Source organism: Lynx rufus, unplaced genomic scaffold, assembly GCF_022079265.1.
Source record: "Lynx rufus isolate CCGP_SWC_20201006 ecotype Redwood Valley unplaced genomic scaffold, mLynRuf1.p SCAF_5, whole genome shotgun sequence".
NCBI lineage: Eukaryota > Metazoa > Chordata > Mammalia > Carnivora > Felidae > Lynx > Lynx rufus.
In genome coordinates this window covers 2,593,169-2,620,869 of record NW_025814867.1, presented here as the reverse complement: position 1 = coordinate 2,620,869, position 27,701 = coordinate 2,593,169, and the positions used below count along the sequence as shown (strand labels likewise).

The 27,701-nt window shown below is 39.8% G+C and overlaps 1 protein-coding gene across 2 annotated transcripts in view; it reads right to left on the bottom strand.

The window, feature by feature from the left end:
- Positions 1–1,195: 1,195 nt before the first annotated feature.
- The window catches only part of PDCD6IP (programmed cell death 6 interacting protein), a 72,947-nt gene continuing 46,441 nt past the window's right edge, over positions 1,196–27,701 (bottom strand). For both annotated transcript variants that reach the window (XM_047100044.1, XM_047100045.1), the window contains exons 11-18: positions 25,950–26,061; positions 24,035–24,204; positions 15,004–15,252; positions 14,526–14,660; positions 13,264–13,358; positions 4,274–4,397; positions 2,932–3,140; positions 1,196–1,870 (exon numbers count right to left, since the gene is read on the bottom strand). In XM_047100044.1, the coding sequence (XP_046956000.1) occupies positions 1,696–1,870; positions 2,932–3,140; positions 4,274–4,397; positions 13,264–13,358; positions 14,526–14,660; positions 15,004–15,252; positions 24,035–24,204; positions 25,950–26,061 (1,269 nt within the window). In that variant the 3' untranslated portion in view covers positions 1,196–1,695. The remainder of the gene's footprint in view (positions 1,871–2,931; positions 3,141–4,273; positions 4,398–13,263; positions 13,359–14,525; positions 14,661–15,003; positions 15,253–24,034; positions 24,205–25,949; positions 26,062–27,701) is intronic.

The following is a 27,701-nucleotide window of genomic DNA, read 5'->3' as shown; positions in this document are numbered from 1 at the left end:
ATGCAGAACTTGAATGCCTTTTACATAAGAGTCAAACAAGCCTAGGTCATACTTTGATGGTTCCACATTAATAAAATTTAGCTATGGTATGTAAAAAAAAACTACTTTTGCCAAGGTTTTAACTACTGCACTTTAAACCAATTTCAATATTCCACGAAAAGGTCATTTATATTAAAGTAACACGCCTTTATGTTTTCTACGTACAACAAAGTGATATTTTTTAAATGTACATATATTTTTAAACCAATTCACTCCCTTTTACAATCATACCTTCAGTCCAACATTTAAAACATAAACCCAAACTGTCGATGAAAATATAACAGTGGCCCAAGTGACAGCATCATTTCAATGAAAACAATAACGCCAGAAAAGGTGAGCATTAAAACTTAGAAAATAAACATCAACAGACTCACTGGAAATCTGCTCACACGCCTGATGTGTTCAGAAATGAACCTCACACAGAACAGTCCCCGCTATTCAACAACCCCTTCCTTTCTCATTTACTCACTCCATGATGCATGTCTCACTACTTTTACTGAGGTTTATACAGTGATTAGTTATCCTAACAGCAAAGACTAGTATTAAATATTCATGCCTATTCAGAATTGGCATATGTTCCCAGCAATTGTTTAGTATGCTCCCTGAATTATAAAATAGTCTAATCTTTTAGGAGCATAAAAACCAAAGGGCTTAGATCTATTCGTATACATTGTGCATTAAATGTTATTAAGTTAAGACAGTAAGGTGGAAAAAAGGAACAGAAGGGGTACAGTAAGCTTTCTTTAAACAATCCCATTACATTAGACAGTCCTGTCAATGATATGTATTTATTTTAACCAGGTTATGGGAAAAAAAGGGAAAGAACTATTACCAGAATTTGTATCAATTTCTTGGAGAAGCTAATAAAACTTTAAATACACATATTTATTTGAAGAATCTTTGGTAGCAATTGTGTTTCTTCCACATTATAGGACTTTTCAAAATAAATGCCAAAATTAACATACTAATCAGCACATGAAAGATAAATTACGGTACTGTTTTTTTGGTTTTCCTATAAACCTGACTATTAACTTGAACTAATCATGCACTTAAACACAGTTATCTGTTTAACTTACGTACATATAAAATGAGAGACTAACACCAGAAAGAAATTAGACAGTAATGAGAATCAATGACAAAACATAACAATGACAACTGTTCTCAAGTAATTTATTTTTAAATTATAAGATTTACAATACTTTGATTATGCAAAATAGTGTAATGGAAATTAAACCAAACTGACAAACCAAAAGAGAAAGAAAACGTAGCTTTCTTGAATATCAGTACTTAAACCATCATTGTAAGTATCTGACGTCCCAACCATGTCTTATGCAGACAGAAGTATAATAGTTTCAAACGTTTCACTTGTGGGTTTAGCTTCTCATTTTTCAACTTTGATGAACTGAAAGGTAACTTATTTCAAATTCTATTATACCTATTATAGTGTTTACACTGCAACAGCAGCATCTCTCGGTGTGCGATCGAGTGTGGAACTGGGGCACAGTCTCGGCTCGCAGCCGCGGACAGAAACTGCACACCGCGTTCAGCACGACAGAGGACGTTACAGTAACCAGAGCACAGAGTTTAGTACACTTATTGCAGGGCTGGTGTTTCCTTCCCTTTGAACTGAACCAGTCGAGCTTCTGGGCTGGCATGTTACTGCTGTGGGTAGTAAGACTGCTGCGGGGGCTGAGGGAAGGGGTATGAAGGCTGCGGGGGCCCTGGGTATGGAGCCTGTCCGGGGCTCTGGTGATACACTGGCGGGTACGGCATACTATACTGACCGTATGCGTAAGGATTATAGCCCATGGGCATGGGCATGTGGCAATACCTGATGGAAAGAAAACAAACAAAAAAATGGGTTGGTAAATCACACACTGGAAAATGAGACGTGTAATAATTACTCGAAACCAAGGTTTTTCAAGAAAGTCATTTTTCTCTATTTCTCAGTCTAGTAGAAGACAGTGGAAAGAAAAAGCAGCAGTTTCAAGGTTAATATCCCGTTAATAATTGAGATGAAAGAATATCAGGTGCTTACTACCATCCAGAAAATAATACTGTTGACAGAAATAAGCCGAAATATTCAACTGTTAGCAAAGAATAAAAATGGAGACCCTTCATTTTAACGTGACAGTCTAAGCACATTCCTGACTCACAAGATCCAATATTCACTGTAATGTACATAAATTTACTGTTTACAGAAGTTTTTTTTAATGTTTATTAATTTGTGAGGCGTGGGGGAGGAGCAGAGAGAGGGGGGGACAGAGGGTCTGACAGCAGCAAGCCCGACGCGGGGCTCAAACTCACAAACCGTGAGATCGTGACCTCGGCCGAAGTCGGACGCTTAACCGACTGAGCCACCCGGGCGCCCCTGTTTACAAAGTTTCAATATTTAGAAGACAGAATGTACTTACTAACAAGTAAAGTTTGGAGCACATCTTAGGAGGTAGTTAAAAACTTATCACACAGAAAGTCGTTCTTTAAGAAAGCACACGCCAAAATTAGAGTCGTGTTAAACAGTGTGTCAGAATGGCAATTCTTCAAAGTACGGGTGCGTGAACAAGGCCTACCGGTCTTGCCACGCTCAGCTCCGGAAAGGCGCCTCTCCGTTCATCGCCAAAATAAGGACAACCAAGGGAACACAGTCTGCGTTCCGTACAGAAGAGGCGGATTTCCTGTGAAGCCAGCGTGTGAAAACTAGAAACGTCAACAAGCCTGGGAAAGGGCCGTTCAATTACTCACATAAGTGAGTCTGACATTAGTTCCATTTCTGCGTAAGCTGACAATGGAGCTCGCTCGTTCATGACGCCTCCATTCGGAGAAGGGGGGACTGTTTCTCAAAGGTTAACCAGAGCTAGAAACCTCAGCCCATTCATCCAGTTTCAGCCTTACCCGGGATATCCTGGATAGGTGGGGTAGGGGGGTCCCTGGGCCTGTGGAGGGGGCGCTGCTGAACCAGGAGCGGGTGCCGGTGCCGGTGGAGCAGTGCCCGTCCCCGCGGGAGCCGGAGCCGGAGCGGGAGCGGGAGCGGGAGCGGGAGGAGCTCGGTTTGCTGGAAGCACAGGCGGCGGAGGCCGGGCCGGGGGCTGGGGCTTGGCGGGCTGTAAGAGAGTCGGCACTGACTGCAACATGGCTCACGTTTCCGTCAAATTCCCGTCGTTAAAATAACGGAGGGCGTATGAGAAGCTCTAGAATCCACCCAAGTGTATTTCTAATTCCCATTCTTAAATGTTGACTGAATACTCTAGAAACGTATCACAGCGGAGGAATGATTCTCCAACCTGTTAACCCTCCACAGCCACTGCCCTGTTGCTGAGGCCTAATATTTAGCCACTTACTGCCCATTACTGCTCCCATCCGTGGTTAGACATTTGAGACGGGAGGAAGGAGCAAGTCGGGCACAGACAGGTCATCACTGGAATCTCCCCCTGGCCACGAGATTCTTTATGTGCGTATTTTCAAACACCAGACAACTTAAAAGACTAGTACAATAAACGATCGCGTATTTATCAGTTAAATTCAATAATTACTGACATGTGACCATATTCACGTATCTGTAGCTGTACCCATACATTTATGTATCGACATATTTGCGGAACCATTTGAAAGGAAGTTGCAAACTTCAGGACACCAGCCCTAAAGACTGCAGCACATAAGTCCTAATAATCACATACCATTTCGTCCTAAGGAAGTGAGTAATTATTTCCTAATACCATCGAGTATCCATGCCACATTCAAGATTCTCTATCACAAAAGAAAGCTCTCAAAGAAGAGGTTCTATGAACCAAGATCCAACCGAGGTTCACGTATTGCAGGATTATTATGAATCTTTCCCTCTCATTGAAAACAGAATGCCTCACATCTATGTTTTTTCTCTCCATGACATTCACTTTTAGAAAAGACAAAGCCAAGGGTCTCCTAGAATGTCCCAGTTCTAGATTTGTCCGACTGTTTCCTAATGGCACAATTTAACTTCTTGTTTTATCACTGTACTTGCGATAAACCGAAAGGTGGTTCTAAAGACTTGGTGAGATTCAAGTTAAATGTTTTCTGGCAAGAATTTGCGAGTGATGCTATATTCTTTATACCGCAGAACATGAGAAGGTTGGTCACCTCATGAAAACTGGTGCCCACCAGATCTCTACAATGTCAAGGGTGTTTTCTCCTTTACGGCAAGCAGGCAAGCAGTCACTAATGCAAAAGGCCCATTTAAAAAACGAGGTTGCTTACTGACCAGCATGGTTCTCGGCGCGGGCGTTGGCACAGCGGGAGCATGGCCCCCTGCGGGAGAAGACTGATAGGCAGGCGTAGGGATTGAAGGAGCACTGGGTTCCCTGGCAATGCTTTGCTGCAGATCCCTTAAAGACAAAGGTGTTAGGAATTAACACAATTCAAAAAAACCGCACATCTGAAATGCCAGGTCTTTAAAATCTTTCTTCTCTGCGTATATGAAACATGGAAAACAGACTCAAAACAATGACGGTATTTTAAAATACACTACACTTCTGCTCTTGACTAGAACGAACTTGAATCTTTTTTCCTACGATTTTCCCTCCTAAGAGGAAAGGTAAACTTTTTCTGAGGTCACAGTTACAGCTGGAGTAAGGAACATGTCAAACTGGGCGGGCGGACGGCCCTAAAAGACCGCCCACTCTCTGGCAACAAGCCATCCCCTGGCTGGGCCACTCCTAACACAGCAGCGTCTCTAGAAGTTTTCAGAAGACCAACTGCTCACAGTCTGCCAGCTGTGTCACACGGGCGCTTCATCACTGCGTCATACCAGCTTTTCCAGAAAACGAAGAAAGCCAACCCATTCAAACCATGATGCAAATTTCTTAATAAAAACTTTCTGAAATTATTCAAAGAAATGCAGCACTGAGCTGTTTTATGTTAAAAGATACCTCATAATCTGTAATTAAGGTAAATGCAGGATAGATTGTTGAAAGGACCATTAAAACAGAATTAAAACTTAGCAAAATTGGAATCCATCCCCAAATCTCACTAACCAAAACCCTAAGGTAAAATGCACTCTATGAAACAACATGATATTGATCAACTTCCCCCCCAGTACTGATTCCTATACACATGAAGGAAATACAGTATGTCCCAAAGCGTGAACAACAGCATCTATTGTCCTGATATAACAATTAGCTGCAACCCCGGAGTCCCCCAGACCATACTTGCACTCTCACAAAGGGTCCCAGTTGGAAATTAGTCACTCCCCACATTAAGAAAGTTAATACATTCATCAAGGAACCAAAAATACTTCTTTTTTTTTTTTTTTAATTTTTCAACGTTTATTTATTTTTGGGACAGAGAGAGACAGAGCATGAACGGGGGGAAGGGCAGAGAGAGAGGGAGACACAGAATCGGAAACAGGCTCCAGGCTCTGAGCCATCAGCCCAGAGCCCGATGCGGGGCTCGAACTCACGGACCGCGAGATGGTGACCTGGCTGAAGTCGGACGCTTAACCAACTGCGCCACCCAGGCGCCCCCCAAAAATACTTCTTAATGTTTGTAAGCTTAATAAATGTTACAACACAAACTAGAAGATTTTAATCAATATTAAAATTTTGCAATTTTTGAAACATTTTGTTATGTAGCTCATATATGTACTAAATATACTTAATATTTAATATTTTGTTTTCTTATTTATGTAGTTACAGTTAGATATTGGAGTATACCACAAATATAGTATCTAACGTATGTCATTATAAAGCCTTAACATAATACTTTTATTTTCCTTTGACAAACGCCAGAGATGGTCACAATAAATAACACACAAGACAAATAAGAATGTCCTAGCTACTCACTAATTGTATCATTCAAAGCTATTAAATCATGAGACTAATAACATAACAAAGCAAGGATACATGAACTAAAATCCCACCAGTGTTTCAATGCCAACAACTACCATTACTAACATTAGTTTCAAATCACTAGTGTAAAGGCAGAGATCACAGTAAAATATTTATTCTTTCTGCACACTTATGAGAGGACACACTAGTCATCAGGAAAATGAAAATTAAAACCACAATGAAATAACTAGATACCCACCAGAGTAGCTGGTGGCAAACTCTCAGACATTGCTAGTGGAATACAAATAAGTACAACCACTTTGGAAAACTATCAACGTCAACTAAAGCTCAATACACACACACCTTCCGATCCAGCAATGCCACTCTCAGATATACCCCCAGCAGCACCGCACACATCTGCTCCCCAAAAGCATGATCTAGAGCTGCCCAGGTGGCCATCGAACACCCGAAATGTGCCTAGTATGAACTGAGAAGGGCTGGGAGTGGAAACTACACACCAAATCGCTAAGACTCAGTGTGGACAAAAAGTAAAACATCCCATACATGATTTGCATGATTATATGTTTAAATTGTAACACTTTGGATACACTAGGGGAAGTAAAATATATTTTTGAAATTAACTTCATGTTTACTTTTTAAAACATGGCTGCTAGAAACTGTAAGTTGTAGGGGCGCCTGGGTGGCTCAGTCGGTTAAGCGGCCGACTTCGGCTCAGGTCATGATCTTGCGTGATCTCGTGTGATCTCGCGCGATCTCACGTGAGTTTGGGCCCCGCGTCGGGCTCTATGCTGACGGCTCAGAGCCTGGAGCCTGTTTCGGATTCTGGGTCTCCCTCTCTCTCTGCTCCTCCCCCGTTCATGCTCTGTCTCCATCTCAAAAATAAATAAACATTAAAAAAAAAAACCATAAGTTGTGCGTGGCTGACACTACTTTTGCCATAGAGACGAAGCTCGCTTTATGTCACCAGCCCTGCACATCTGGTTTGTTTCCATTCTTCGACTGCTTCCAGCAAAACCGGAGAGTCAGGTTTTCCAACGCTCACGCTCACTGTTCGTAACACAGCGGCCAAAACCACACGCTACTAAAATACTCGACAACAGCGGACTATACACACAGCTTCCAGCATATTCACACACTGAAAGCTGCACAAATATGAAAATTAAAGACCTATAACCACACACAACCGTATGGATGAGTCTGACGATGCCAACTGTAACCAGTCACAGAACAGCACATGCGATCCCACTGAGTCCAGCACGAAACAGGAGAAGCCCGTCAATCCTCGCACAGAAAGGACGGTGGTCGCCTTGGCAAGGTGAGTAATGACTGGGGAGACACAGGGACGATGCTTCTGGGGTGCTGAGAATGTTCTGTGAACTGACCTAAGTGCTCGATACGTGGAATTTTCAGTTTGTAAAATTCAGTAAGAATTACGTGGACTTTTCCTATGTTTTTATTTTATAGTCAATAAACGTGTTTCAAGGAATTTAGGCCCTCAGTATTAAGAGTGATTTTAACAAAATAAACCCTTGGATTTTTAAAAGCTAATGTTATATCTATTTGGTCTACTTTTCCATTCTTCATTTACTTTTTAATCACTGAGATAAAACCACGTGACAAGTTGATGACTATTCTGTTTATAGTACAAATATAGAAATATACATGCAAATAGTAACAAACCTAATTTTCTCTTTTAAGTTTATGTATTTATTTTGAAAGAGAGAGAGAGAGAGAGACAAGGGGAGAGGGACAGAGAGAGAGAGAGAGAGAGAGAGAGAGAGAGAGAGAGAGGGAATCCCAAGTAGGCTCCACGCTGTCAGCACAGAGCCCGACATGGGGTGCAATTCCACAAACCATGAAATCATGACCTGAGCCAAGATCAAGAGTTAGACACTTAACTGACTGAGCCACCCAGGCACCCCACAAACCTAATTCTCAACCTAGAGATTTGAAATAGGAAATATGTGAAAATGAGAATATCCCCAAATTTCTTCCTAAGCCATGAACTTCTATTATACTACACAATTCTAAAAATAGTGATGTTAGCCCATTTTACACTGAGGGTTTAAGTGGAGAAACAGAGTGCAACTAGAAAGTAAATTATCATGGACAAAAAATTATTTCAAGCAGGGGTTGGCAAAATTTTTTGTGTAAAGAGCCAAATAGTAAATATTCTAGGCTTTGCAGGACACAGGGTCTCTGTCACAAATAATTAGTAATACTCTGTTGTTAGTGCAAAGTCAGACACAGACAATACACAACTTAGGAAGATAAGCAGCAGACTCAACCTGGGTGCTGCAGTTTGCCAACTTAAACTTAGAAACCTTTGTTTGGCTCTTTCTTGGTCCTGAGCTACAGATTTTAAGGGTTCTACACAGTCACCTCAATGGCTGCTGCTTGGATGAAGGGAAGAAAAGAGGGGCAAAAAGGTCCTGTTCCAAGCCCCCCACCCTGCTCACATCTGAGCCGGATCCATTGTTATCTGTTTTACAAACTGGGCTTCTCTGTAACACTAAGCTTGAGCAAAGGGTTCTGCAGTTTAAAAAAAAAAAAAAAAAAAAAAAAAAGGAGACAGTGAGGAATGAATCTGATAATTTAGCTGTACAGTCTGAAAAATAAAAATCAGACTACTTGAATGTGGCTATAAAAACATATGAAGTCCCATTAATTATTAAGATTACTTTCATATAATTTTCTGAACAAGTACTGTGCTGTTCACTTGACTCACAATAAAAAGGGAGTCGAAGGCCCCCGTCTGCAGGCTCCCTCCCTACCCCTCACACCCCAGAGGCACACTACTCTGGGTCATGAACCTTCCAGAGCTTCCTGACACATAAACAAACCAACTCGCATGTAGATTTTATTTTCTCCCTTTTTATACAAAAAAGCGTACTTCACACTGTTCTGTATCTTTTTTCTTTACTGTATTTATCTTTAAGGTCTCTCCATATCAAAAAATAGAAAACCTCTTTTTTTTCAAATAGCTGATCTTTTATCTAAAAAAAAAAAAAAAAAAAGCCTGCACAGATGTAACTTTATTTATTTCACCAGTCCCGGACGTCTGATTTGTTTCTATTCTTTTACTGCTACCAGCAACTCAGAAAGGAGTTAGTTTATAAACGTGTCGTTTCTAGCATATGCTAACACATACTCAGAATAAATTCTCAAAACCAGACTAGCTGGATTAAGGATGTACGGATTCGTCATCCAGACCTTCAGAGCAGAACCGCCCCCACACAAGGATGCACCCACACACATTCATAGCCGTGGAAGAGACCTGTTCCCCTACATACGCCAACAAGGCATGTTCTCAAACTTCCAGATTTTTGCCCTTCTGAGAAATGTCATTCTGGAGTAGTTGTAATTTGTACTTACATTATACTGAATGAGGGCAGGTTTTTGTTGTTTTCTGTTTTCTTAAGTAAGCTATAGGCACAACGAGGGGCTCAAACTCACGACCTCAAGATCAAGAGCTGCGTGCTTTACCCACCGAGCCGGCAAGGCACCCCAGAAAGGTATTTTTTCATATGCTTAAGAACCAACCACTTACATTTCCTCATACGCAAAATCTCTGTTTACAGCCTTTGCCAACTTTTCCTAGTGGGTTTTTCTCCTCCTCAGTAATATCTAGGAGTTCTTCATAAATTAATTTTTTTAATGTTTATTTCTTTTTGAGAGAGAAAGAGCGGGGGGGGGGGGGGGGGGGGAGACAGAGAGGGAGAGAGAGGGAGACACAGAATCCGAAGCAGGCTCCAGGCTCCAAGCTGTCAGCGCACAGCCTGATGCAGGGCTTGAACTCATGAACCCTGAGCTCAGGCCCTGAACCAAAGTGGGCCGCTTAACCAACTGAGCCACTCAGGCGCCCCTCTTGATAAATTAATAAATTTGCTTTTTGCCTTTGTGAGGTTTCAAATATTTTCCCCCCAACTTATTACATAACAACTCTGCTTTATGTTATGATGCACTTATCCTTTTTTTAAAATGGCTTCTAGATTTAAGTCAGAATAAGAAATACTCTTCCCTTTTCAGCTCTATAAAGGAATTCTCTCATATTCTCTCATATTACATGAAATGTAAACTTTACATTTCCTTTTACACATTTCAAGTTTGATCCACGTGAAATTTATTCTGGTATAAAAATAACTTTTGTTTTCTAAATGGCTAGGCGGCTAACTTCTTCTGATTGGCTTAGGATCTTTTTTACATTAAATTCACAATGTATTTGAATTTATTTCTATTTTGCCTTTGGTCTGTCTAATCATGTACCAGGACCACTATGTTTTAATTAGACACAATAATACATATTTCAGTGTCTGGTAGAATTGCTTTCCATTACTATTTTTATTTTTTCCTGGCTAATAATTGGACAGTTTTTCTAGAGGAGCGTTAGGATCAACTCATCTAGTCGTAAATGAAAATCTATGTATTTATTTTAAATCAAATTATGTTGAATGCTTAAGAACTGATTTCTTTGTGCGTCATCTTACCCAAAAACATGACACATCTTTCAAATTCCAGTCCCCTTTTGTCCCCTTCAACAGTGTTTTGTACATACTGGTCTCATACACAACAAACTTATTCTGATGTAGTTTATCTTTTCTGCTGCTATTGTAAGTAGGGTCTTTCCTCCATTATATTTCCTATATGATTATTTATATGAAAGCTACTGATTTCTACAAATCTTTACGATCAATTGTCTTCAGTAAAGATTCTTCTATTGTTTGCTGAGTTTGGGGGCTGATTCTCTTGGGTTTTCAAGTTGTACAATCATAAAGTCTAAAGTAGTGAAAATTTTACCTCCTCCTTTTCAGTGTTTATCTTTCTAATTTTATTCTATTGTCTAATTGTGCTGGTTCGTACTGCCAAAATAGTATTAAATAATAGGGTGGACGGTGCTCATTTTGTCCTTGCTTTTAGAAGGAATGTTTACATTGTTTCTCCATTAACCATGATGCTGAGTTCCGTGCAGATATAAACAAGAGTGTGTGTGTGTCGCTCTCTCTCTCCATACACACACACACACACACACACACACACACACACACACACACTCCTATTTTACTGAATACCAGAACAGTTATTTTCTCAATTGCTTTTCCTCACCCATGAAGAGAATCTTTTTCTCCTTAATATAAAAATACGGAACCAATCACTACATTACTGGAATAACGTAATCCCGCTTGATTACATCCCGCTTGATCATGGCTCTTTTTCTAAGATACTGGTGGGTATCAATGGTAAGTATTTTATTTAGGACTTCTGCATCCATAATCATAAATAAAACTGGGCTGAAGATTGTTTCTGTCTTAATCTTTGTCAGATTCTCTTATCAATAACACTAATTTGGAGGGCTCTTTTGTTTTTGGTTTTTTTTAAACCTCTGAAACCATTAAAAAGCATTCTAAGGGCGCCTGGGTGGCTCAGTCAGTTAAGCGTCCAACTTCGGCTCAGGTCACGATCTCACAGTTCGTGAGTTCGAGCCCTGCATCGGGCTCTGTGCTGACAGCTCAGAGCCTAGAGCCTGCTTCTGATTCTGGGTCTCCCTCTCTCTCTGCCCCTCCCCTGCTTGCGCTCTGTCCCTCTCTCCCAAAAACAAACATTAAAACAAATTTTTTTAATAAAAATAAAAGGCATTTTAGTTATTTGCTTTTTAAAGGTTTAGTAGAAAAACTAAAAACAACACTGCTCTTTCTTGGGGGGCGGGGGTGGGCGGTGCAGGGAGGTAGCTCTTAGCAAGTTCTCCAACAGCTTCTATGAAAAACAGTTTAAATATGGACGGGGGTGAATGATGATGGTCAGGCTGGCTGCAGGGCTCAAGACAGACTCAGGAGCAGAACAGTCTGAGTTCTCCTGGTGTATCACCAACGAATGTACGGTTCCGTGTAAGCCCCCACAAGGCAGTTTCACCGGGTATCAGACCCCTGGCTCATACCTGCCTTCCTGGAGTTCCAGTGGCCATCACTGCCCCCCACCCCCACCCCCTTCTAGCAGGCAGTGCTGTGAGCCTAAACGTTTTTTCACCTTTTTATGAACTGTCTTGATCTTTTTGCCCAATTGCCTAAAGGATTCTGCCATCATCTTTTAATGAGCTAATGATTTATATCCCTTGATGTTGACGGTTCTTATTCATTTTTCTTAACCGTAAGATATACCTTTTCGACACGCCTTCCTTTATTTTCCTAAAGGAACATATTCTTAGGTAATACCACTAAATGTCTGTTCTGAACAGAACGTTGAACAACGAACATTTTTTGCTTTCTCTTCTTTGTGGAAATTCACTTCTGCGCATTCAGATCTTCTTTGCCTGTCTTCTAACCCTTCTTCTGGTTTTACTTTGACTTCATTTTCTTTGATTTCTTTTTACTCTGGGTGCCGATGTCTTCTTCACAGTCTAGTCTCCTTTTTGCTCCTTCCCATTTCATTTTACATCTGTGATGATTTTGTTCTTCTCTCTTCCACTTGCTTCCTGAATCCAGCACCTCACGTTTTATCACCTCCTTTCTTCTCACCACCTTCCTTGATTCTGGTACTTCCTTATGTGGTGTTCCTCAGAGTGACTGCTTCCTAATCCTTTTCTCCTTTTTTTTCTTTTTTTAAATTCATGATGAAATGTTCATCCAGAATTTTCATCTGTTCTATGACAATACTATTCTGGTGAATATTCTCCATGTATTAGGTTTTATTAAATTCAGTTCATTTTGGGGGCGCCTGGGTGGCTCAGTCAGTTAAGCGTCCGACTTCAGCTGAGGTCATGATCTCATGGTCTGTGGGTTCGAGGCCCACGTCGGGCTCTGTGCTGACAGCTCGGAGCCTGCTTCAGACTCTGTGTCTCCCTCGCTCTCTGCCCCTCCCCCACTTGTGCTCTGTTTCTCTCTCTCAAAAATAAATAAATGTAAAAAAAAAATTAAATTCAGTTCATTTTTTTACCATTAAAAAAAAAATACTGTATCTTTGCACCAATGCTGTGTCAACTCTACTGGTCACTCAGCACAGAACGAGTCCTATGGTACTGGTTTGACCTTCTCAGCAGGTTCCTTCAGAAGGGAAATCTGCTGATCTTTTCTAAGCCATTCATCCTGTCCTCCCCATATTCTGTACCTCGAGTTTTATGTGTAAGGAACCTGCTGGCCATTTCCAGGTAAATTGTGTATGTTTATTGGCATTTCTGAGACCTGTCACCCTGACTTGTTGCATTGTCACTTCTGTGACACACTGTGCTTCTGACACCGAGAGTTTCTGCTCTTCTCCTTTATTCTCAGGTCATGCAGCTTGCTAGCTGCCTGTAAATGTCCAGGAGGAAAGAAAGGAAACTGCTATCTCATACTGCCCAGTTCACCCCGAAGTTTCCACATGTAACTTTTCAAAAGAAAAATCCTCTAAAATTTGATACACAAAATAAACTTACTTTAAGAGTTCATCTCTTTCTGTCTTCCGTGCAAACACGATGTCACTGCACTTGTTCTGGAACCTGACCAGGATTTCAGTCAGCTCATTGTAAAACTGTAAGTAAAGAAATACAAGTAATAAGCCAGAATGATATTTTAATCTGAAGAGGAACACAGTCTAAAGCTCGTTTGTCAATCACGGTTAAACCTAAACAACCAAAATCCTCCACATGACACAGTCATACCACTAAGGTTCAACAAGTTAATATTGAATATGACCTAATAATATTCCTAAAGAAAATGAAATAAACTCATTTTTGGAGAACACCTGTCACCAAAAATCAAATGGAACAAACTATAAGTTTCATGATCATGAGTATGTTCCCAATTCCTGGAGAAAAGGCAAGTACTTAAAGATAGGAAACCTATTTCAGTGGAAGGATTAGATTGCACATTCACTTCAGAAATACAGACATCACTTCAGAAACTCTTAGAGGCATTTCCAAAGGCTCTCTGAAGAATTTTCTCAGCTTATCTATTTGAACAAAGCATTTTAAACCAAATTAAAACGGGATCTTCCTATCCTATTTCCAAGGCTTCGTCGTATTTCTAACCTCTTCAGAGGTTTTCACCTTACATCCAAGGTATTTGTATCAAAATCACTTTATTCAATAATCATCATGGAGTTAAAACACCACACGGTATTGTGTATCTGAAAAACTAACGATCACCTGTTCCCTCAAAAGCAAAGTAAATGTTGAAAACAAATATAATCATTTCCCTAAGCTATTTAAAGGAAAGGCAAGAAAATACTTAACATATTTAGTAAGCATCCTGAGACTCAGGCAGATAACAAGTCCACCGTTATCCAAACCATCAGCACAGAATATAAAAGCCATATCCTCCCCTCCCTTCCCCACCACAGTTCAGCCTCGACTACTCCTGTTCCCGCATAATTCACTCAAATTGGTCAACTTCCTGTCCCCCCAAAAAGCGTCACTGGCTTTTGACATCTCTGTGCTAATTTCTTTTACCTGAAATTCCTACATCCTCTTTCTGTCTGGTGAAATACACAATTCATTCTTCAACATTCTCATGAAATATTGCCACCTTTGTTAAGGCTTTCCTTCCCTTATGACAAGCCTCTCAGAGGAAAAAATCATTAAAGCTAGGAAGTTCGAGACAAAGAATAATAATAAGGTCCAACTGGAAAAACTATTAACTTCTCAAACTATATTTTCACTCTGTACTGGTGAACTACTGTTGCTTTTGGACTTCATACCTTTGTGCCCTCCTTCAAATTAGCCACAAGCTCAACAAAGTTGTCATATGCAGTAGCTAAATTCTTCAAAACTTCTTCTCTTAAGTTAGCTTCATTATTAGATTGCTTCATTTTTGAAAACTCCTGGTGTGAGACCTTGTTAAAAGAAAGATTTATGTATTTACATTTATTTATCAAATTAATATAGCCTGTAACACTTTTACTGATACTTTCCCAACTATATATGAAAATCATATGTGATTACATGCAGGAATCACTAGAAATTTACCTAATAGAATTTTTGGAATAACACAGTACCTTAATTCTTAAAGTAAAAATGTCACAAATTCAGTGGTTATCAAAATACAACCAATAACGATTACAGATTTCTATTAGTACGTACTACTTGCGAAACACAATCCTGACATAGATTTAGTCCAGGTTTATCCTTTCTGTGATTTTCTTAAACATAAATCTTACTAAAGCATATAAACCTTACCTGAATATTTTTAAGAAGTTCTTCCTGTTTCCGTAGAGATTCTTGGACTTTCGTCGTAAGACCTCCATAGATTCGATCCAGCTCAGTGACAGAAAGAGCTTCTTCATTTATTACACCATCTTGAGCCAAAGCAGTCAAAAATTTGCTTGTCATGTCAAAATTCACTGATTTCAAGTCATTCTCTAGCCCTTCTCTTTCCTTCTTTACTTCATCAAGATTGGTCAATAAGGATTTTAAGACATTTACAACCTAAACAATTAAAACAAAACAAAGCAAACAAAACCCCTTAGTTTAAACTGCCAAAAAAAACCAGAAGCCAATTTCAAGAAGGGAATTATATACACAAAGGTTCACTCCTTTGAGACGATTTCTCAGACAGCCAAGCATAAATTGCACATCAGGTTTATTTACATTGTACCTTTAGTGGACTCAGATTATAAGAGCAGCGGCAATAATGATAACACCAGCAAGCATGATGATTTACATGAACATTTATTATGTGCCAGGGACTGTCCTAAACACTTCACAAATTTAGTATTATCCTTACAATATCCCATAAGGTATATATTTATTACTTTTCTTCCACAAATAGAGAAATTAAGCCTCAGAAAAATTAAGTAACTTGCCTAAAGTTTACACAGCTACTAAAGGAACACAGGTAAAATTTGAGACCTCAGTCTGCCTAACTCCACAATCAATCTCGTAACCACTCTACACTACACTATCTCCCTGTCATGGTTCCGAGGTAGAGGGAGATATGTTCTTGCCAAGTAAGCAGATACTCTATTTTGCTGACATGGAGAGACAGAGATATACAGAGAGAGACATGGAGATAGAAACAGAGATACAGATCTATACGGAGAGAGCATCTTAGATAGAGAAAGAAGAGAGCCAAAGAGGTAGATACAAAGCTATAAACTACATGTTGATGTTATATACTGGTAGAGAGAAAGGAGAGAGGCCTCTTGTACATCTCTTCATTCCACTAAGAGTTCTATCTCTGATTCGGAGTCCGTGTTACAGTGCCCAAGTGCCCCGCTGATGCCACTTACAAACTGTCCCTTTTCACTGACATCTCTCCGCACTCTTGCTAAGACCACCAGGGAGAAAACCAACCGTAGAGCCCCCATTGCGCTTGCCCCCATGATGCTCAGAGAAAGTAAGCTGGGGCAAAGACAAAGGAAGAAGGGGACACCCAGGAACCCCATCTATATCCCTGTCTGTCTTCTTACCATGGCATTTCCGACCCCAATGGCTCTCCCACCTACCGCCGGTGTCTAAGCATTTCTGTCCTACTCTTCATGAGACAGCCCTCACTAGCTCCTTGGCAAGTGTCCAAAATAACCTTCCTTTGTGAAGACTAAAAATCTGAGGAAAAATCTGTAATTTCTTCTAAATTTTGGCCTCTGTTCACCACCTACACCTCTTACGTGTCCTATCTTAAATGCAGAGTCTTTTAAACACTCAGAGTAGTGGAGAGAACTGTGACTCTGGGAGGTCCAAGAAGCCTCAAACCACAGATGCTGTCGATGGAAGGAAGAGGACAAATAATCACACCTACATGGAGATGGCAAGTCTGTTTCAGGGATCTGGTGGAATCTGATGTTAGACCATGTGCATAAGAATCTTGTTTCCAGATGACTTCCGGGATATACTGTTACATGAAAATCAAAGGCACCAGAGCATACATACAGCATATTACACTCTGAGTAAAGAGGAGGGAAATCAGAAATAGGGGCTCCTGGGTGGCTCAGTCAGTTAAGCATCTGATTCTTGGTTTTGGCTCAGGTCATGATCTCAAGGTTCCTGAGATCAAGCCCCGCGTTGGGCTCTGCGCTGACAGCATGAAGCCTGCCTGGGATTCTCTCTCTCCCCCTTTCTCTCTGCCCCTCCCCCACTCATACGCACTCATTCTCTCTCTCTAAATAAACTTTAAAAAAAATAGACATATACACACATAATATAGTATGTATATGTGTGTGCACATGTAATTTAAAAAAAAAATAGAAAAACAGGACAAACCAGAAAGTAACAAAAAAGGTTGTTTATAGAGAAAGGATGGAAACAAGGTGGAAAGAACAGAGATGAGATTTCTCTGCATGCACCTTTGGAATTATGAACATTTTTTACACATTCAAAATACAAAATTAAATCACAACTTGAATATAGGAACACAAGTACCTAGTTATCCATCAAAGTGAAACGTAATTACGTAGAAAAAAACTATTTCAACCCTGACTACGTTCCCTTAATGGACATATTATGACTTAGGTCCTGTGTAACCAAGGATACTGTACCTCCTGGAAAACTCAATCTCGTTACCTGCAAAGCAAGAATAAGAGTACTTATCCCAGAACTGTTGTGAAGACTGAAATCATATCAAGTGCTCAACGAAATTTGTAACACAGGGTAAGCACTCAATCAGTAGCAGCCATTATTATTAACTGGTAGTTAGGTGTTACAGTTTAACGCTATACTTTGGGTACACTATAGAATAAAGAGGCTTAGGCATCTACACAATAAGAAGAGAGGAACAATGAGGAATAGATTAAGAATTAAAATATTTAGGGGTGCCTGGGTGGCTCAGTCGGTTAAGCATCCGACTTCGGCTCAGGTCGTGATCTCACGGTTTGTGGGTTTGAGCCCCCTGTTGGGCTCTGTGCTGACAGCTCGGAGGCTGGAGCCTGCTTGGGATTCTGTGTCTCCCTCCCCTCAGCTACGCCCCTGCTCACACTCTGTCTCTCTCTCAACATAAATAAAGACTTTAAAAAAATTCTTTTTAAAAAGAATTAAAGTATTTATTCTGCTGTAACTATGGGACACATTTTTTGGGGGGGGGGGGTGCAATAGGATATAATTTTAAAAGGCTGGGGCAGTATTATCTATTGTCTTATTTTAAACAGATAATGGAACCTCAACCATGACTGTGGCTCTATGTGAAGGTTGTTTAACTATTAGAAAAATGCCACTTATCTTTCTCTCAGTTATGTCCAAAAAAAGCCAGAAAGAAAATAATAAAACAGTCAAGTAAAATAAAGCTGGGGGAGAAACAGGAATATGCAAAACCCGTTCAAAAAAAAACAAAAGTCTACTAAACAAAGCTGAAAGTCAGGGATACCATAACACATTATCTAGAAACAGACTGGATGTCTTTCATAGCAGGCAACTAAGACCCTCTCATCAAATAATGGGTCCCAACTGCGTTGGTGGTAGCCCAAGTTAGCCAACAAGTAATATGAGGAGACAGACGTGGTCCACGAGGATATAACCTCGTGTTCAGTGAAGAGCTAAGCATTCACAGGCGACGGAGTAATGTGGGAAGAGGACCCCAGCAGAATGTGGAGACCCCCAAGTTCTAATCCCAGCTCCACTATGAAGAAAAGCTAATCCTAACTTTTACGGTGGTCAGTTTTCTAATCCGTGATAAAAAAAGGGCCAAAGATCTATTTAGTAAGTCCTATTCTATTCCAAAATGCTATGATTCTAACTCTCTGGAAAAAAATGCTATTTAAAACAACCAATTTATAAATGAACTTTTAGACCACCACACAAAGATAGAAGGAGAGTCCTTGTATGACAAACATTCTCTTTTTTTTTCTTCAAACTATCATATATACTAGTTTAACCCTAGTTTAGACTGTATGATATCGGCCTCATTTTAACAGAACGAATACAGGAGAAAATGAAGTTTAACTGCTTCCACAAATGACCAGAATAGTTAAGAAAAGTAAACCACGGTCTACTTTCTTATACACTCAGGGCCTAACATGTTATCAAGTTAAAGCATATAAGTAATTAGAATACCTACACACCTCCATGTTCAATGCAGTGTTATTTACAACAGCTGAGATATGGAAACCTAAATGTCCATCAATGGATAAGTGAATAAAGATGTGGTGTATACACACACACACACACACACACACACACACACACACACACACAGAGGAACATCAGCTATAAAAAAATGAAGGACTGCTAAGGTGGGTCAGTTGATTAAGTGTTGGGCTCTTGATTTCGGCTCAGGTCATGATCTCACAGTTCGTGAGATGGAGCCCTGTGTCGGGCTCTGTGCTGACAGCACGGAGCCTGCTTGGGACTCTCTCTCTCCCACTCTCTGCCCCTTCCCCACTCACGCTGTCCCTCTCTCTCTTAAAATAAATATACACTTAAATAAAAATGAAATCTTGCCATTTGTAACTTGAATATGCCTTGAGGGCATTATGCTACATGAAATTAAGTCAGCCAGAGAAAGACAAACACCCCATGATGTCATTTATATGTGGAATCTAAAAGAAAACCAAGCTCACAGATACAGAGAACAGACTGATAGCTGCCTGAAGTGCGGCGTGGGGATGGACAAACTAGATGAAGGGAGTCCAAAGGTACAAACTTCCATTAATTCAATACGTCGGTCATGTGGATATAATGGAAAGCATGGTAACTACAGTTAGGTATACCATATTACATATTTGAAAGTTGCTGAGTGATGGGTATTGAGGAGGGCACCTTTTGTGATGAGCACTGGGTGTTGTATGGAAACCAATTTGTCAATAAATTTCATATATAAAAAAAAAAATAAAAAAAAAAATAAAAATAAAAATAAAAATACAAAAAAAATAATAATAATAATATACCTTTAAGATTGGAATAGACACAGGTATTTCTATTGTCATCTATTCTACTACAATCCTACCAGAAGTCATACACCACAAAATAAGCCAATAAAATAAAATCTATAAGAATTAAAAAGGAAAAACAAAACTTTATTAAGAGATGATAACTTTGTGTTCACAGAAAATACAAGAGTATGGACTATATGTAATAACTGAATTTAATACACTTCCTGAAAGAATGTAATTTACACAATCAATTCTATATGCCTTTCTCAGGCATTAACAAATAACATTAAAGAAAAAGATATTCTCAATCCCTTGAATAAGTTTAACAAAGGAAGGTCAATAGTTTTATAAGGAAAAATACGAAATGTTGCTGTTTATAATTGTAAAAAACCTCAATAAAGTAATACATGACATTCAAAAAAAAAAAAAAAAAAAGAAAGTTACTGAGAGTAGATCTTAAAAGTTCTCAACACAAGAAAAACAATCCTGTAACTACTTGTTGGACTGATGTTAACCAGAGTTATAATGATCATTTCACAATATAAACAAATACCGAATCATTAGGGTATGTACCTGAAATATAATGCTGTATGTCAAATACACCTCGATAAAAAAAATTTTTTTTAATAATAATTACAACCCTGTTGTATTTATTTCTGTGTTTTATAAACAGCTCCGATTAGCTGTCAACTGCAATTAACTACATCCCTTTATAGCGTTAGGTTACCAGTAGCTATCATTCCATCAACACTTTTTGAATCCTCACATGTTGGGCACTGTTCTAGGTTCTAAAATACAACTACTAACAAAAGCAGAGTCTTTCCTTCATGTGGGGGACAGAAGAAGGGAGGGGAGGATTAAACAACTACACAAAAATAGAGTAATACAGTAGACAATGACCAAGAAAGGGAAGGGGTGACATCTGGAGCTTTAATGAAAAAGAAGCAGCGACCAAGCAAAATGGAAGAAAGACCCCAACAGAAGGAAGGCAAATGTTAAAGTCCTGAGGCAGGAACAAGCTTCACATGATCAAAGGACCCAAAAAAAAAAAAAAAAAAAAAAAAAAAAAAAGGCCAGTATGGCTGAAACACAGTAAAAGCAGGAAGGCAGAAATGAGATCACCTAAGCCATTTCACCTTTAAGACCCATGGCTGTTGCAGTTTTCCTGTAAAGAACCAGACAGAAGGGAAAAAAGAAAAAAAAAAATTTTTTGGCTTTGTGAGCCATAGTCTCTGTTACAACTATTACAACTATTCAATTCTGCCTTTCTAGTGTGAAAGCAGCCACAGACGAAATGCAAAGGAATGAGTGTAACTATGCTCCAACAAAAATTTATTTATGGATACTAAAATTTGAATTTCATATAATGTTCATATCCTAAAACATCATTGACTTCTTTTCAACCATTTAAAAATGTAAGAAGCGTTCTTGGCTCACAGGCCACACAAAAACAGGAGGCAGTCTGGATTTAGCCCGTAGCCCACTGCGTGCCGGCCCCATGTGGATGACCAAACTCTCTGTGGCATCTAACATCACCAAACACAGGCAGGCACACACACACCAAACACTCTCAGTGAGACATCCGCTTTACTTTTCAGACCCTGCCAATTTGGTTTCAGAAAAGGGAGACATGAGACTACCTCGGTAACAGAACAGCAGGAAGCTGACCACACTTACCCCACACTAAAGCTAATCTAGGGTTTTCCATCTCTCTCTCTCAGGGACCACCATGCCATAGTTTCTGGCATATAGTAAGTCTTCAACAAGTGTTTGGTGAGCAAATGAATGAAGAGATGCCAGTCAATCTGGACACCTGTCTATATATTTTGTTATGAAAAACTAAGAGTAAATAAAAGCTGTATTTGCAGATCACCCACTAGTCTAGAAGATGACTTTGTAGGAGCCAGAAAAAAGCCCTAGAGGGACACACGGCTCTGGACAGTGCTACTTTATGAACTATCTCTGAGGAGATGGGAGCTTTTTTCCCCCAAAGCACCCCTCCATCACCTGAGGCAGATACAGCACTGTGAGAATTAGTGGATATCACTTTTGTACAAAAAAAACAAAAAACAAAACAAAACACACCCCTTCCTCTGGGCAGACTCAGCCCTACTGGAGGGCCAAGGCTTGGCTGCCCAAATGTGGACTAGATTCTGCACCCTAGCTGATCAGAGGTGCACTATCACAGCAGCAGTCCTAGGTATTTAAAAAAGGATTTTTCAACACAAATTACCCACAGCTTGCAAAATTTTTCAGAGCAACTCAATACGTAAAAACAAATGGCCAAAGACACCAAGATGGACAGTAGGCCCCTTCACAATAAAAGAAGAAAGAGCCTACCATTAAGATCGGAGCTGCCTTAATAAAATGTGCACTTTCTATCACTTTAATACCGGAATTCAAATGACTGTGTTTTTATCATAAAAAACTCCGGCTGAAATGCGTCATCAACCACAACGACAACTACCTGAAATAGCTTTGATAAAGGCACATGATGAACGAATATACAAGAGCACTGAGGTTTTCTGTTGCTTCCATCCAGAGAATCTAGCTTCAGTAAAGTAACTTCGTATTGACCATACAAATCTTCTTCCCCTATGTAACACCACTACGAATCAACAACTGCATATAATAACACATTAGTGCATGCCAATTCCAACTGTGCTCCGCATAGACCATTTTTGCTTTTCTACTGCAAGCAGGAGAATCAAAGGACAGAAGCCGTGCTAAGTTCTAAGTCACAGACAAGACGCCAAAAAGGAAAAGCAGAGGGGAGACCTGACCAGCTCAGTTAATAGAGCGTGCGACTCTTGATCCTGAGGTTGTAAGTTCGAGCCCCGTGTTGGGGGTAGAGATTAGTTAAAAATAAAATGGAAGGAAGGAAGGAAGGAAGGGAGGAGACAAGAGGATACTAAGCAGGGATTTTCTCTTTCCCGAAAATAAAAACAGGGCCAGATTTTGTTGCTCTTCCGTGGGTCTGTAGTCTCTGTTCCTCACAAAGTAATCTAACCACCTTCCTTCTTCCTTCCTCCCACTTCCTTAAAGCATCTAATGGATATTCTTTGTTCCGTCAGGTTCCCCCCACCTTGAGAGATCTGGGTTCTGTGCACATTCAACCATGCAATCTTCACCGTGGGGGCTCATTTCCACTGAACCTCTCTGACAGCGTCTCTGGACATACCCACTCACTCAGTCTTCCTCGGAGTTTATGTGTTCACTCTGTCTGCCTGTCAACTCTGTTCTCACCACGTGCCAATTTCTTAAGAAGCTTCTTAAAAAATGCTAGCATTTAAGTGCTTAGTCATCTAAATCCTCACAGCATACTTTTTTTTTTTAATGTTTATATTTATTTTTGAGACACAGAGAGACAGAGCATGAGCGGGGGAGGGGCAGAGAGAGAGAGGAAGACACAGAAGCAGGCTCCAGGCTCCGAGCCATAAGCACAGAGCCTGACGCGGGGCTCGAACCCGTCAACCTCGAGATCATGACCTGGACTGAAGTCAGATGCTCAACCAACTGAGCCACCCAGGCGCCCCAGCACACTTTCTATAGTCACAACACTTCTGCATTTCTACCCTGTATTACAGTTCTCCTTGTATATGGCTAATCTTCCACACTGGACTGAAAATTGAGGGTAAAGGTTGTTTATGATTCATTGCTGATTTTTCCAAGTACCTAGCATAGTGCCTTACAGAGTAGGTACCCAAGAAGTCTTGGTTGAATAAATACATGAAATGTTTCTGTGGAAAGACAATGCACAACACTGATAACTTTTGAGACCTACTACCCCAGGAAATTCACCTATTTCAAGAAGTTTTCAGCAAACATTTCTTGCCCTTTGGCTTATTTTCCTATGCACTTCAGGGCCTCTATTTTATTCTACTACATCACGGCACAGTAATCAGCCACTAAGGCATATTTGCACCTTCTCCTCTTAGGACTTTCTGACTCACTTGCCCTACTATTGGTCTTCCCCTTCCTGTCACAGGTAGAAATGCCATGATGACGTTACCCACGGGTTAACACGCACAGCTGGTTGATTTTTCCTTTAGAGATAGTCCCAGTGGAATACAGTGGAAGGAAGCAGAGAATGATGGAACTAAAAACAAAAAAAGGTGTGGTCAGAAAAACATCTGGCCAAACCCAGTCCTTCTGCTTCACGGTTCATGAGTTCCAGCCCCTTTTATTGAGAAACACTCAATAAATGGAATTATTATAGGATAGTAATATCACCAATGTAGTTACATATGACACAATGTATATGTTCTACTTTATACATACGAACCTCAATTTATGTCTGCATTTTTTAAAAGATGACAATATGAAAGTGGCAATTCATTGTGCTCATAATGGCTCGAACATCGTTTTCATAAGCAGATGACCACCCACATGACAACGCATCTTCTTACCTCGCTGCCCTGCATGGTCCTTGCTGGGTTAGCAGAAGGGATGGCCGCGTTCAGCTCAGGCTCCGGCTTACACAGAAGGGCAATGGTGTCTCGGTGAGACTGGTAACGTTCTTTCACCTGCCCATCTGCTTGCACAGCTTTATCCAAAACTGTTCTGAAGTTGGTTCCCTCTGTCGGGGGAAAAAAATGTCACTTGAGCACAGCACTGATTTGAACAGTAACATCTATGGGTTGGTTATACTTTTAGTTCTGCGCTCCAAATTTACCTTTTCCCCCTCTTCTATGGGTTCCATCTCACTACATAACAGAAACTGAGCTCCTGTCACTCTTGGCATTTTTTATTTCTGGAAAATTGCAGTTAAACCTTAAAATACATTTATGGTTATTGTCCACCAAAAAAAAGCTGACATCAGTTTAATGTATTCCTCCAACTCATTAAGATAGAAACACTCCAAAAATTGTTACAACTTACTCAAAAGAGCAGTTTCAACTTGACTTTAAAGAACAGCAAATATATTTTTAGAAAAAATCAATTGTATTAATTCCTTTTACAGAGAAGTAAAACAAGTCTCTAGCAACCGTAATGACATTTATCTAACAAACACAAATCTTAATAACTAAAGTCTTAAAAAATGATAATTTGACTTCAAATTAACTGGTGGGGCACCTGGGTGGCTCAGCTGGTTAAGTGTTCAACTTCGGCTCAAGTCATGATCTCATGGTTCATGAGTTCCAGCCCCAGGTCAGGCTCTGCGCTGACAGCTCCGAGCCTGGAGCCTGCTTCGGATTCTGTGTCTCCCTAGCTCTCTGCCCTTCCCCCACCATACTCTCTCTCTCTCTCTTGAAAGATAAACGTTTAAAAAAAAGATTTTTTTTTTGGGGCGCCTGGGTGGCGCAGTCGGTTAAGCGTCCGACTTCAGCCAGGTCACGATCTTGCGGTCCGTGAGTTCGAGCCCCGCGTCAGGCTCTGGGCTGATGGCTCGGAGCCTGGAGCCTGTTTCCGATTCTGTGTCTCCCTCTCTCTCTGCCCCTCCCCCGTTCATGCTCTGTCTCTCTCTGTCCCAAAATAAATTAAAAAAAAAAAAAAAAAAAAAAGTTGAAAAAAAAAAATAAAAATAAAAAAAAGATTTTTTTAATTAACTGATAAAACTCCTATTTTCCACCCACTACTAAATGCAATGAAATTACAAAACCATATGTATATAATATGATCTCATTTATTTTTTACAAATATGCTTCCCATGGGGAAGCTATTTAAAAAAAACAAAAAACAAAAAAGATGCACAGGCCTTGGAATAGGAAAAGAGAGTTACAGAATCATTTTTTTTTAATTTTTTAATGTTTATTTATTTTTTTAAGAGACAGAGAGACAGAGTGTGAGTGGGGAACGGGCAGAGAGAAGGAGGGGAACACAGAATCTGAAGCAGGCTCCAGGCTCTGAGCTGTCCGCACAGAGCCTGATGCAGGGCTCGAACCCATCAGCCGTGAGATCATGACCTGAGCCGAAGTCGGAGGCTTAACCGACTTAGCCACTCAGGCGCCCCCAGAATCATTTTAATTTTTACTTTATACCATTTTTAAGAATCCAAACTTCTTACAATGAAATGAACATGGACTACCTCTGTTACTTATTTAGTTTTTATCTTACAATGAACTGAGAAAAACACCTGTGTTTTCATAATAGTAGTTTTAGTAACAACTGGTTTACAAATGACCCTAATTTAATCAATCAAAAATGTGGGTTCAAATTGGGAATTTATTGCGCACCTGGCTGGCTTAGTCAGAAGAGCACATGACTCTTGATCTCAGTGTTGTGACTTTGAGCCCCGCATTGGATATAGAGATTACTTAAAAATAACACCTTTAAAAAAATGGGGAACTTATGCAAGCGAAAGCCATTTATGCACATTTTTACCTGCTCTTAAAGGCTTATAGAGATCATTAGATGGTGTCCTTTGCCAGCGTTCCTTGAATTTTGCTCTTAAATCATTGTCCGTGGCTTCTTCTTCATCCAACAATCTTAATGACTTTTAAAAAGGGGGCAAAGCAACAATGAAATATCATTTCTGATAATAAAAAATTTAAAACACTTTTTAAATGATCAGACTCAAGACAGGTGAGAATTAGTGAGATGGGAGTGAGTGCCCCTACGTTACTGGCTGGGGTACCAACTGGTACAACAGTTTTGTTGCACAAATCCAACTTATGACATATTTAACACAAAGTCTTATAAAATGCAGGGCTGCATTTAGCCATTACCTTATTCAGTAAATTAAAAAGGAAGAGTAACTAAAAGAATATGTATATCCATACACCAAAACTACTTTAAACAAAGATTCCAAAAAGGAAGAAGTAAAACGACCTCTACTTGCAGATTACATGACCTTACATAAAGAAAATCCTTAGGAATCCACAAAATAACCATGAGAAATAATAAACAAATTCAGTAAAGTTACAGAATACAAAAGAAACATACAAAATCAGTTGCATTTCTATACTGTAGCCATGAACAATCCAAAAAGGAAATTAAGACAACGATTCTATTTAAATAGCATCAAAAGAATAAAACACTCAGGAATAAATTTAACCAAGGAGGTGCAAGACTTATACCCCAAAAGTTACCAAACACTGTTGAAAGACCTAAAGAAGACCTAAATAAATGGAAAGACATCCCTTCCGTATTCACAGAAGATTTAATATTGTAAAGATTGGCAATACTCCCCAAATTGCTCAAAACATTCAGTGCAATCCCTATTAAACTACTAACTTTAGGATTTTCTGTATAAAGGTTAAGTCAAAACCACAATGAGATGCCACTCCATACCCACAAGGCTGGCTAGAATTAAAAAACAGAACAATTGTAAGGGTTGGCAAGGATGTAGAGAAACTGGAACCTTCACACACTGCTGGTAAGAATGTAAAATGGTGCAGCTGCTCTGGAAAATAGTTCGGCGGTTCCTAAAAAAGTTGCACATAGAATTCCTATATGACCCAGCAACTCCACTTCTCTGTATATACCTAAGAGAATTTAAAACAGGTGCTTAAAAAACGTTCCCAAGTAACATTATCAATAACCAAAAAAGCGAAACATCCCAAATATCTATTACTGATAAATGGATAAACAGTAGGTGATACCTCCATACAATTGAAGTATTATTCATCCATAAAAAGAAATTAAGTGCTGACACTATAACACGGATGGACCTGAAAACATCGTGCTCAGTGACAGAGGCAGAAGGTGCACATGCCGTCTATGATTCCATTCACAGGAAATGTCCAGAATAAGCAAATCCAGAGGGAGAAATCAGATTAGCAGCTGCCTAGAGACGGGGCAAGGGGTCATGAGGAGTGACTGCTAATGAGGATGGGGGTTTCTTCCGGGGGTGATAGAAGCACTCTGAAATTGGACAGTGCACGCTTGCACAACAAGACGAATGCACTAAATGCCACCATCTTGTACACTTTAAGGTTAAAATGAGGACTTTTATGTTATGCAAATTTTACCTCAAAAACAAACAGACATGCAGTTGTGAAATAAACACAGGAGATTGTTTTTTAAGAATTAGATATGATGAAAACAAAAGGTATCAATAAAATGAAAAACAAAAACTCAACAGAATGGCTGAAAAGCACAAAAAGCACGCCTAATAACCAATTAATGAGCCGA